This window comes from Lagopus leucura, unplaced genomic scaffold, assembly GCF_019238085.1.
Source record: "Lagopus leucura isolate 7727_CA_CO unplaced genomic scaffold, USGS_WTPT01 Super-Scaffold_741, whole genome shotgun sequence".
Classification (NCBI taxonomy): Eukaryota; Metazoa; Chordata; class Aves; order Galliformes; family Phasianidae; genus Lagopus; species Lagopus leucura.
The window spans coordinates 3986333-3999007 of record NW_024962256.1 but is presented as its reverse complement, the minus strand read 5'-3'; the positions used below and the strand labels follow the sequence as shown (position 1 = coordinate 3999007).

Genomic DNA, 12675 nt, shown 5'->3' with positions numbered 1-12675 from the left:
GCTTCAACTGCTTCTATAACAAGCAGCAAGACCTGTTTTCCTCTGTCCATTTTCAGCAACACATGCAAACCTCTCTCATTATTTAGATACAGTGTAGTGGTTAATGAAGGGCAGAAATGCAAAGCTGGCTAAACAACTAAGTAAAACAGCCACAGTCAGTGCCTCCAAAACTTTACAAAAGAGTTGCTGCATTACTTCAGGAACAGCAAATAAAGGGCAACAACTGAACCTAAACATCTTGTTAAATAGACATCAAAATGACCAACTTTGCACTCAGTATGACTAAGAAAAAAAAATAAATAAATAAAAATCAAGATGCTTAATATTTTCTTTTCTTTAAAGGTAAACCCTGGTCACATTTTCTTCCTCCAGTGAGAACACCCACACTGCTAAGTGGCTCAGTTGCTACCATATTCCTCATGCACCTGATCAAGAGGAGCCCAGAGGCCTCCGGACACTTCTGCAGTGCACGTGGCAATGACTGTGATTTTTACAGTTTTACTTGGCTTGCTCACAAGACCCAGTCTTATGTAATCTGTGGGCCTGATCCTTCTCCTAATAAGAGCAATGGCAAATCTCCAGCTGATTCAGTAGTTCTGGACAGACCTTGCAGCAGCCAGAGGATAAACTTTAAGGGCCCAAGCCTTATTCATTCACTGTGCTTGCTTCTACAAGTAATCCTATTAAAAATAATGGGAACGCTCCTAAGAGTCAAAGATGCAGGACTGAGAAAGAAAGAAGAAAAACAGAGAAACAGACTGAGAAATATTTGGGGTTCCCTCTCCGGCACAACACAAGCATGTTTCCAAAAGCATTATCTTATTTCTATGCATTGAATTAGAATACTGATAGAAAATACATGAATAAAAAAAGGCAAAATGTCTGGAAACGTCATTCGAGGCAGTCAGAGGAAACACAAGCCCTTGTTCTTTTAAAACAAGGGCAATCTAGCGATGAAAGGCTGAAAATGTGGCCACACACACACTCTCCTTCATATACACATACATACACAGAGGCAGTTCATCAGAAGTGAATCACAGAGAGAAAGATGAATTTGAACCCTTTATCCCCTGTCCTTTATAAAGGCTGCCACTCAGTAAACGGAGATTGCTCTAATTACTGTGACAATTCTGCACCCCGTTCAAACAACTTTTGTGTTCTGGACAGGTTTCTCTGCGAGTTTGAAATTCTTGGCCTGAGAACCGCTCTTGTCTAAAAGAGGTTTCTCGTTGCAAGCGCAGAATGCAACACTAACAAGTTGTCCCTCTTTTCAGCTCCTTTCATTCTCCTCTTTTCCAATTGCCTGATTCAGAGCTTAATGGAAACTTGTCAAGGCTTTTCTTCCCACAAACCCCGTAGAGCCCCAAGGCAATCTGCACACAGAGAAACCACAGGAATCTCATATTGTCAATTAAAATTGAATAGACACCTGATAACTTGACTATACATTCACAAATAATATACATCACATGCATATACACAGATGTGCACACGCATAACTGAGGTATGGATGCACCAGCAGCACCTCAGTGTACCCTGCTCCTTTTACAATGTAGGTTCTAGTTTTCAGACTTGCATTTCATAAACAAAATTCCATGAAAATACTTTCACATATTATCATCGAGCAACTGACTTCAATGAAAAATAAACTTACTACATATAGCAGGCGTTTGGCCTTTAACAACCCTGGGGATTGTAAAGGTATTTAGCTGCTACCCAGGCAAAATAAGCTCTATGGATATTCTTTACACAGTGGTTTTGCAACCAGTACAGAAGTCAGGTCTGTGACTAGCTCCTGTAAAGGTGGTTTTTTTTTTCTTCAAATGGACACATACATGTTTTAATCTACATTTCACAGTGTAGTTTAAGAACTAAAAAAAAAAAAGCCCATAGGGGAATATAACAGGGATCAGAAGTAAACTGAGGCATTCAGCTAAAAATACTGCTAGTAAAAATCTCAAAATCTTGACTTCCAGGCAGAGAACTATAATCTGTAACTCCTTTCAAAGGGAAAAAAATCTTCTCACCAGTATCTCAGAGAAAACAAAGATAGAAACACTGATTGCAGTCTTATTCTTCTGATGCGTTCAGTCAAGGTCACACTTTCTCCTGGATTCTTTAATATTAGCAAACATTTATAACAGCATCATTTCTATAGCAGTCCGTTGAGCCTGGTTGCAATCAATGCAGCATCTATATGCTGTGTTCCAGACCTCGCCTATGTCAGAACAGCGGTCCTGGTTTTATAAATCTCTTAAATCTAATTAAACCAATGCAAACCTCTTACTGTGTATGCTCTCAAACCAGTTCACTGGTTTAACCAAGTTAAAATTATTCAGGCTAGAGTTTAAAGTATTTCCAAGAGAACCTTTATTAAATATTTGCATCAGTTAAAAACAGAAATCAATGTAGTGACTTGTCTCTAAGAATAGAAAAGCCTATAGCCTCAAACTCTTCCACATAATTATTTAAGGAGTCACTGACTCCAGCAGGACTTAGGATGTGCTCAGAGGTAACCCCCCACCTTTTCTTGCTCTATTTTTCCTCTTGCTAAAATAAGATCATTTATTTCCATTGTATCAACATCTAAGAATTTCTCATATTCCCCAGAAAGCCCTTTTGCAATATTTTCAGTTCAGTATTTCCTAAATATTCCTTCCCACACTCTCCTTTCTGGGTTTTTTTTTTTTTTTTGGGGGGGGGGTGCGGTGGGATTTTAATTTTGTGGGTTTTGTTGTTGCTGCTGTTTTGTTTTTGGGTTTGTTTTTTTATTTTGTTTTTAAGTCTCAGCTGTAGCATTTCCACTTGTGCATTAAAAAGCCAAGCCAGATTTTGTTGTACACAGCTCCTTTCTTGCCACAGATACTCCTCAGAGCCCCACAGAGCTGCCAGGTAGATGCTGCTAGCACACAATTATATATTCATACTTGGTAGCCATTAAGCATGCAATTGTACTTCCCACGGAGCCTAGGGCATTAAAACCTGTTCTGCCGAGAGGGGAAAACAGTTAGTCAAAACTAACTGTATAGTAGGACTAACAAAATGGTTATGGGACCTTTAACATCAGAGTCCCTCCTGAATTCAGCTTCCTTCCTGGCCAAAACCTGCTGAACTCCAGCACCCCAGACATCTCACCACAGCCCCCACATCACCTCCGTCCTTGCACTTCCTTCAGCAAGCAGCAGAAACATTTCAAACACAAATACATTCTCTGCTCACCAAAGCCTACTTGTTTCCTATAATTTCTATCATTTCACTGTCATCATTTTTCTTTGCTGAAACCAGCAGCTTATGAGTCAGAGAACAATCATTAACTTTTACAACTTCCATACAAATCCACCTACTCACATTAGAAAAGCAGTATTGACACGAAACACAGCCTCAGACCAAATTCTGATCCTGCCAGGATGCTCTGCACTTCTGTGGGAAAGTCAGATACTGCAGGAGCTCATTTAAGAAAGTACCATCAGGAACACAACTTTTTTTTTTTCTAAGAGCAAAAAATGCTGCAAAAGAAGCAATCAATGTGACGTTTAGTTTAGTTTGGCTTTTTCAATACCTTTATCCACTTTTGAATAAGTTGGCCATTGGTTCAAGACACTCGGGGCCTGATCCAAAGCCTGTCGTTATTAATAGAAGGCTTTTTTCCACTGACTTCAATGGACCTTGGACCAAGCCCAAGGAAGACAAGATTTCACAGCAGTTAGAGTGACACACATTCTCCACATTCAAAAAAACAAAACAAAACAAAACAATACACAGCATTTACAATGTTAATCTGTATAGTGTAGTTTTGTTTATAGGTTTGGAGTTTTGTTGCGATTGGGGCCCCCCCCCCCGAAATAGGCTCTAGGCTGTCAGATTAAAACACCAAAGAAGTGTCTCCAGAGCTGGAAGGACTTATGGGCACATACAGAACACCACGATGGGAGACAGAATAATCCCAGCATGTCCCCCTGCTCAAATGTAAAGCATCCTCTACCACTACATTTCTCATAAGTTTCTGCACCCACGCTTTAAAGTTCCCCATCATTATACGCTCCTCCAGGAAAGGCTACAACCTTACTCATAGTGAATTAATTTGTATTAATATGGCTATCACGTGCACTTCCATATGAAACCCATTGTTCTGCAGCATTAAGAAAAACCTCACCAAGTGAAGTAATGTGGTACCTTTACATTTAAAGAAATGCAAAATAAATACATTCAAAAAAAATTGCTAATATCTTTAGTACATCATAATTGGCACAGCAGAAACCCAGTTATCTTCTCAGTAAGTATTTATAGCATCACCCTTCCCCGTTCATTCTGCATTTTCTTAGAGAATCTGCTGTACCCTACATCTGCAATTCATTGACTTTACAATTTACCACATGTTGAGATGGAGAGGTCTCAGCTCCATTTGAATCACTGCACAAATATGCAAGTGATTTATCGTTTTAAAACTGAAGACTGCAGAAGAACGACTCCACTTTTCCTGAACATTACTCCTTCTGGCAGACCATGAACAATTACAGTTCGTACTAATTAAGCTCTGTAAATGTGCTGTGCCCTGCTAATGCCTACCAGGCCTCAAATTTAGTTTCATGAAGCCAAACTTCAGCCAGCAACTTAACTCATTCGGCACTGCCCAGCTGCCCGCGTGTGACCCCACAGGAGCACGGATGGAGGCTGCAGACCATCTAACACAAAGGAGGGATCCTGGGCAGGGCTTGGCAGGAGCAGGACAGCAGCAGGACAGCACAGCTGCTGATAACCTGCTGCACAGGCCCCGCATGGCCCCAGCCCCACACCTCGGTGGTATGGGATTCAGATCTGTCCCTAGGGGCTAATAACTCACAGCATTCCATTGATTAGGAAAATGCATAAAGCCTTCAACAAAACTGTACATTTACTCATGGAAGGGCCACATTGACAGCCTCCTTTTTTCCTCCCCTTCCCAGCCAGGCTTTACACAACCAGCAGAAGAAAAACATATGGGCAAAGGAGCACAGCTTTCCACCACACACATAACACCACGTTTTGCTTAAATTAGCATCCAAGTGCAACAGTAACCTACAGGGAGATTGCAGGAAACTGCAGGAGGGATTAAAGCCAGGAGTAATACCTGGGCACACCCAGGTAACAGCATGGCAGAGGCTGCAGCGCCAGGCCCGGCACCCACCCCAAGGCAGCAGAGCAGATCTCAGGCTGCGTGGGCAATGCACTGCTTCTCCATGAGCCCAATGTCCCCTGACACTGAGGAGTCAAGTCCCAAGCCTCAAAATTCCCTTCTGACAACTCGAACACCAGCATGACCCCCATCCCACAAGTTTCTGAGATTTCTCTTAGCACTCCCATGTTCTTCTTTTGTCTGCCAAGCACTCTCCAGTGCCCTCTGTGACTGCTGCTCCCCAAAGCCCCCAGCGCACCCCATCCACCCCTCACCTCTCCCTCTAGCAGGGTACAAAGCTTCCCCAGTGTTCTGGGGAAGTGTTCTGCCCTTCCACTGAGCACATCACTACACACCTTCCCCTCATGTGAGCAGAGAGCCCCATTTTACACAGGTACACACACCAAGTCGTCACCACACACAAAACAACTCTAAAATGTGCATTTCCAGCCATCCACCTCTTGTATCAAACCTCACAGGATTATCACCTTTTTCTTCCCCCTCTCACTGGTACATGAGAAAATTAAAGGACATTTCCAGGTGTCATCTTTCTTTAAATGTTTGCTCGTGTCAGTATCTAGGAAATACTGCCCAGTGCTGCTCAGATCTGCCAAGGACTGCACTGGCTTCTCCCGCTGCAGGCAGAGCTCAGCCCCTCTGGCACAGCAAGCGTTAATTATAAACTTCAGAGCCCACGTAAAAGCACAAACATAAACCAGCGCCTGGGAGGAGGAGCACAAAATTCTGCGCTTTTGGGTGGGGAGAGACAGGATTTCCAGCTCTCCCCACCCCCCAGAACCACACTCCATCTCTCATTGCTTATAATTAGTGAAAGAAATTTGACCCACTGCCAGTGTCTGTGGACCTTGGATATTATAAGGCCAGCGTGGCGTCAAATATCTTAACATTCATAAGTGTTATAGGCTGTAAATAAACCCCGTGGATTTATGACCCTGCGGTGCCTGCCAGCAAACGACTGTGGCACATTTCTTTCAGCAGACCTGTCGAGGTGCAAGTTTGCCTTTGGTTGTAAAATTAACCATTTCCTTCACAAATGTGCCCAATTAGAAGTCAAAGCTGAAGGCTTAGGTACACATTTGCGAAGAGGCAGAGCTGAGGGGGTGTGGGGCTTGGGATTTCTCCCCACACCTCCCCAGCACCCCAGGCAGGAGTTCCCACAGCAGCTCCGAGGTGGGAGCCAGGGATCTGGTTTCACCTAAAACCCCAGGAAAAAAAACAGAAAAATAATAAGAAAGAAAAAAAGAGAGAGAGATGGAGGGAGAGAAAAAAAGAAACCCACCACTTTCCTATTTTGCCTTGCCTACTGCAAGTGCTGCTTTTGGGCTGCCCTGGAGGGGGGGAGCAGACTCCCCCCAAGCCTCGCCTGCAGCGGGATCCGCTCCCTTCCCCCAGTATAATGTCATCGACTTCCTGTGCAGGAGAACATTTGCTAAATCCAGGTTGTCTCATGCTTAACTGCCAATAATCCAACTTCCACATAACTCCCAGACAGCTGGGGAAAGGTCCTCAGAGTTTTTAGTCATGGTACAGAAACACACGTCCACACAAAAAATCTGCAGCTGTCCTTTTTCTCTACACTGCCTTTTTTTTTTTTTTTTTTTTTTTTAAACCTGATTTTGGGGCCCAGTCTTGAAAGTCTGACAAATTTAAAACATTTCTACCTACGTTCTGCTTTACAAGCCTCAATGAAAGCTGTGACATATCCCCCTCCCTGCCTCCAGCTGACAAATCAGCACGTATTTGCTTGAACAAAAAAAAAAAAAAAAAAAAATGAAGAGGAAGGAGGAGGCAAGGAAAAATAAATAAATAAAATACATTCAAAATCATCGATTCATGTATGAACGCATTCAAAAAATGCCAGGAAAGGTGTCTACTGTATTTTTTTTTTTTTTCCAGTATAGATCAGCCACTGCTGCAGCTATTAAAATTGTTTGATTTCCAAGGCAAATATTGTTTTTAATGAAGTGCAGTCCTGCAATTATCCGGTACGCTCCAGTAACAGTGCTGCATTATATTGTTTTGCAAGGTCCCAGAAACATGAAACTTCTCTCTAACTAATTTTCATAGCCCCCTAAAGAGAAGCTGGTGGACTCAGCAATGCAATGTTTGCTCCAGAAAGAAATGCAATCAGAAAAAAAATAATATAAAGAAAATAAAAAGAAAAGGAAGAGAATTCAAAATAACTCAGATTCCTTACTGGAAATAAGTTCACAGACCCAATCTGTTTGCCATTGTAATAGCAGCTATGCTAATGCTATAGCAGTGATTCAGCAATCTACCTAATTAAGCATGAGGAAAGTTTCTTTATGGAGGTTCCGTTTGATTTATGCTGCAGGATCATCGGTTCTTATTTCATAGCTTGTTTTGCACAAGTCCAGAAACTTTATAAAAGCACATCTATTTAATAAAAAAAATAAAAGTGAATAATGCAGTCTCCATTGAATAGCTATGTATCATAAAGTACTAAAGTGCTGACATATTAAGTTGTACCTACATTATTAAATGAGTTGGTGGATGTTAATACTATAATCCATACTGCAGACATTAAACCTCAACCATACAGATTAGCAAAGAATTAATATTGTCGCATCGAGACTGAAATCTTAACACGCCAGCCATAAATATTTCTGAAGGAGATGAAAAACAATTAGCATAAATACCAAAGAAGGGCAAGAACACCTGTTCTTTTTCAGTGCGATAAGCATTTTATTGTTCTCTATTTAAAATGTAATGACCTGTGTAATTACAGTAATATTACATTGTATTGCAAGGGCTTGGAATGTCACACTTTGAAAAGTGTTGTCAAAACAATTGGAAGGAGGAAAAAAAAGGGACCACCATTAACCCTTCGCACTCCCGGGTCTGCTGCTTTTGTGTCAGGAAGGATTATGTTGTTTCATTCAGCAGATAAAGGAAAACATCCATTTTTCAAAGCAGTTAAAGGGAAAAGTTTCTTCCCGGACCTATGCTGTGAGCGGGGGGCTGCTCTCCCCTACAGCCATTCCAAACTTGCACACTTCAGGACCAAACACAAGCTCATTCCTACAACCTCATTTAGCAAGCATCAATTTGGAGTAAAGGAAGATGCAACAGCACCAATAAAAACGAGACCTCAGCCACCAGGGCTTTCTCAAGTCACAACGCATCCATTTGCTCACAAAATGTATTAACCAAGATCTGCATGTAGGATCGATGTGAAATAAACTACTTTTTCATTTCCAGCTCCAAAACAAAAACAATGTCCTTTATTATTATCCCTATCAGGCAGCTCCCACGGATCCTCTGCAAGCATAGGTATGAAACTGCATTCTCGGATGCACTACTTCATTAGTATTAGTATGGTCTGGAGACCAGACCTCCACGCAGCACATAGCTATTCTTGCAAGCAACGTACAGCATTCTGTCAGAAGCAACATTAACATGCAAAAAAAAAAATCTTTGGCTTATAAAATTATTCCTATTGAACTTTTATAAAGACTTTTCAGCAACTGAAGCATTGTTCTTTAGATAATATATTATTCACCATCAGCAGATTTTATGATACTCCACACATTCATGTAACAGTAAAGCAGGAATCACTGCCCATGTGTTGAACAGACAATTACAGTGACATTGACAGAAGAATAAAAATAAAATAAAATAAACAGCAATCCCACTACACACAACACTGCCATCCCAGAAAAAGGAAAAAGTCAGTAGGAAAAAATAAAGCAACAAAAAACCACACCCACAAATCTTTAAGGTTCTATGCAACAGCAAAGGGAAAGGAAAAGCAGTTCTGTCACATATCTGCATCACCTCGACCTTGCATGTCCTAAACCTCAAATAGGGCTTCTGGAAAAACTACACCAATAAAAATAAAATTAAAAACGGCACTGAATTATCTATACATTTTCAACACATATTAAGAAAAATAGAAATAAACAATAAAGAGCATGATCTAATTTGTCTGGAATAGGAAGCTGTGCAGCAGAGAGCCAGCATCCACTAATAGCAGTGTGACAGCAGCTGCCATCCCGCTCGGTCCTTGTAACATCCTGCTCTCAGGACTCAATTAATAACCTTAATTTTTCCAGGCTATAATTAAGTTGTCGGCAAACAAACAAACACGCGGAATGTGAAAGAATAAGGTTAGGGAGATACGAGGAGGTTGCCAGAGAAAAAACTGCCTACAGAGTGTGGAAACCTCCTTCAGATCCCATCTGATAACGGGAGAAGGCCACCTGCCACACCAACACCAGGCAGTGTGGCATCCCCTGGGCAGCACCTCCGACTCCCACTAATGCCACATTCCTATGGAGGCCTTTTTAGCTGCAGGGAGCAAGTGGAGGAATAGAGGGCAACTGCGAGGGAACCCCGGTTTGCACGAGAAGGGAGAGAGGCTCTGGGAAATGCAGTGATTAAAAGGAAAATGAAGAACTGCATCTGTTGTAAGAAAGACGCTTAAGGAAAGGGAAGAGGAGCTGATCTTCCTGTAACCTGTGCTTGAGAGAAGGGAATGCCTTTCAGGCAAAAAGGAACAAGAAAGGAACACAATGCTACCACTTTGTAACCAAGTGACTTGTTCCAAAGTCATTTGTATCAAAGATTGTTTGATGGTCTGGATCCCTGTGCTGCAAGGGTTTGAGGTTCATCCCCATCACCCATACGCTTAGGAGTGACCATATTCGAAAGAAGAAACGCGTCCAGCCCTGACCTCCCCTCCCGGCCATCGCACTGCCAACTGCAGTGCCCCTCCACCACCTCACAGCCCCGCACAGCTGGGGGGCACAGCACAGCCCCTCACAGCCCCGTAGTGCCGCCCCGCTGACGTTCCACCGGATGGAAGCACGGCTGACCCGATGTTAATATTTTAATGCTGTAAAACACTTGTAGATCCGATACGCTGAAGCTGCCCAAGACCTCAGTCATTAGCGTGGCTACAACATCTCTGGAACAGTGGATCTATTATTGTAAATTGCTATCTCGTGTTACCGCAAGGAAAAAAAAAAAAAAAAAAAAGTGTATAAACACACATGGGGACTGCGGGGACTGAGAAGCGCCCAGAAGGAACAAAACGACACTGTAAGCCCATCGACAGCATTTTGTACCCCGCTGTATTTCATCGCTTTAGCTAAGAATTAAGCCACCACCGCCAAGAAGGGAAGGAACGGGAAGGGGATGGGACGGCAGCGCTGCCCCGGGCAGGCGGAGTGCAGCGCTGAGCTCGGGCCCCGCTGCAGCCCCCGGAGTTCCGCGGGACGCCAGGAGCGGGGCTCAGCCCGGCGCCGCTCACACGCAGGGGCGGGAGCCCCCTGCCCTCAGGATTAAATACAAAACAATTTGGGGGAAAAAAAAAATAGAAAAAAAAAAGAAAGAAAAAGAAAGCTCAACAAGAAGAGGACGCTTTCAGCACAACGCGTGTTGCCAGCACGCTCGCAGCAGGAATTTCGCTCGACTCGCTTCGATTTCGCTGTTACAGTTCGCAAAGAGGCGATCCCTGACTCCGGCTCCGGCCCTTCCCTCCCGCCCGGGCCCAGGTGGGGTGCGGTGCGGCGCAGGGCCGGGCCTGCCGCTCTCTCAGCTCCCAGAGCGGCTCCGCGCCGCGGTGCGGGCACCGGGGCGGGAGGAGGGCGGCGGGGCCGGGAGGGGCAGCGGGGCAAGGGGCCGGCCGAGGGCAGGAAAGGGTTAAGGGGGAGGAAAGGGGAGGGGGAGCCGGAGCCGGGCCGGCGGCGCGGAGGAGGGCAGGGGCCGGCGGGGCAGCGGGAGCGGTCGCTCCCCGCTTAGCGAGGAGAGAGGGGCATGAAAACAAATATAGTAATTGTTAGGGAGAAAAAATAAAACTTCCCGATTCTGCGGTTTTTGTTTTTTTTTTTTTTTTTTTTTTCTTGCTTCGTTCCTACTTTACTTTTGAGGCCGCTTTCCTTTTTGTTGCTTTTTTCCCCCTCTCGTTTTTCCCCCTCCTCCCTCCTCTTAACCCTACATCGGAGGGCTCCAGCAAGAAGCCCGTAAAACTGAAAGTAAAAAACAAATCGAAAAGGAAAAAGAAAAAATAAAAAAAAAAAAGAAATAAGATGAAATAAAAACCAGGGAAGGAGCGAAGGAGAGAAGCAACATGGCGAAGTGTAAACAAACCCCCTCCCGCCGCCGCCCGCCGAGTTCGCAAAGTTTGCGGCGCGGGGGAGGGGGCGGCGGGGCCGGGGCCGAGCGGGGGCAGCGGGGAGCGCGGCGCTGAGGGGGGGGGGGGAAAGGGAAAAAAAAGCCACAAAAAAAAAAAAAAAAAAAAAAAAAAAGGCACTCACCGTCCTCGCCGTCGGAGAGAGCGATCCGTTGGGCAGATACGGGCTGCTGAGGTCGGGGATCATTATAAAGGGATAACCCGGGTATGGTGGGCCCTTAAACAACCCTCCATCTTGCCTCTTCGCAGCTAACATGGCGGGGGAGACACGAGAGGAGAGGGGGAAGGAAGGGGGCAACAGAGGGGAGGGCGAGAAGGGATGGGGAGGAAAGGAAAAAGTTTTTTTTAGCGAAGTGTCCCGCAATGGGGAGCGGGCGGAGGGGCTGCGGGCCGGGCCGGGCCGTACTCACCTTCCTCCAAACTTTCTCGGGATTTATCTCTGAAAGTTTCGGAGCGAGGCGGGGGCCGCCGCTCCGCCTGGGAGAGGGCCGGGGTCGGCGTGGGGAGAGCGGGGAGGGGGTGTTTTGGTAGTGGTGTTGTGTGTGGGGGGGAGGGGGGGGGAAAGGTGTGGGGTGAAGGTGGAAGAGAGGAGGTGTGGGGGAAGGGGGGGGGGGGGGGGGGGAAAAGAACAAAACAGGAGAAAACAGAACAAAACAGAAGGCATCGTTACAAGTTGGTGCCGCGGAGGAAAGTTGGGCGCCGGAGGGAGCGGGACCCGGCGGCCCCGGCCCCGCTGCGGCCCACGCCCGCCGCCCGCACGGCCCCGCGGGGTTCCCCGTACCTCCGAGTCCGAGGAGCTGTTTTGATTCGTTTCTGATTCATTGACGAGAGACGATTTGACATCAGCTAAATCCCTCTCGGCCGAGGAGTTCTCGGAGATCTTCTCTTCCTGCTCCCCTTCGTCTTTGAAAGAGATCAGTTCATCGTTGGCGCCCAGGTCGTCCCCTCCACCGCCGTTCAGCTGCGGCATTTTCCTCCTGCCTCACCCCACCAGCAGCAATTTTGCAAAAAGGGGAAGGGGGAAAAAAAAGGAGAAAAAAAAAAAAAAAAAGGAGGGGAACGGGGAGGGGGGAAAAAAAAGGAAAAAGAACAGGGGAGGGGGGGGGGAAAGTTTGCACCAAAAAAAGAAGAGTCCAAGGTGAAAGTTTCTTTTTTTTTCCCCTTCTCTTTCCTCCTGGGGAGGGGAAAAGAGGGAGGAGGAGGGGAGGGAAATGTCTCTCCTTTGCTCCTTTGCACCAGTGACTTTGGGCTTCTTCCTTCCCTTCTTCTGGATTTTCTCTTTCTTTCTTCCCGGAGCTGCTCACGGCGCGCACCCGCACTCGCGAAAAATTAATAATAATCAAAA

The 12675-nt window shown here is 45.2% G+C and overlaps 1 protein-coding gene across 18 annotated transcripts in view; it reads right to left on the bottom strand.

Annotated features, from left to right (window-relative positions):
- TCF7L2 (transcription factor 7 like 2) overlaps positions 1–12391 on the bottom strand; it is a 172554-nt gene extending 160163 nt beyond the window's left edge. For all 18 annotated transcript variants that reach the window (XM_042863624.1, XM_042863625.1, XM_042863631.1 and 15 more), the window contains exons 1-3: positions 12112–12391; positions 11741–11807; positions 11455–11579 (exon numbers count right to left, since the gene is read on the bottom strand). In XM_042863624.1, coding sequence (XP_042719558.1) covers positions 11455–11579; positions 11741–11807; positions 12112–12300 — 381 coding nt within the window. In that variant the 5' untranslated portion in view covers positions 12301–12391. The remainder of the gene's footprint in view (positions 1–11454; positions 11580–11740; positions 11808–12111) is intronic.
- Between the last annotated feature and the right edge of the window lie 284 nt (positions 12392–12675).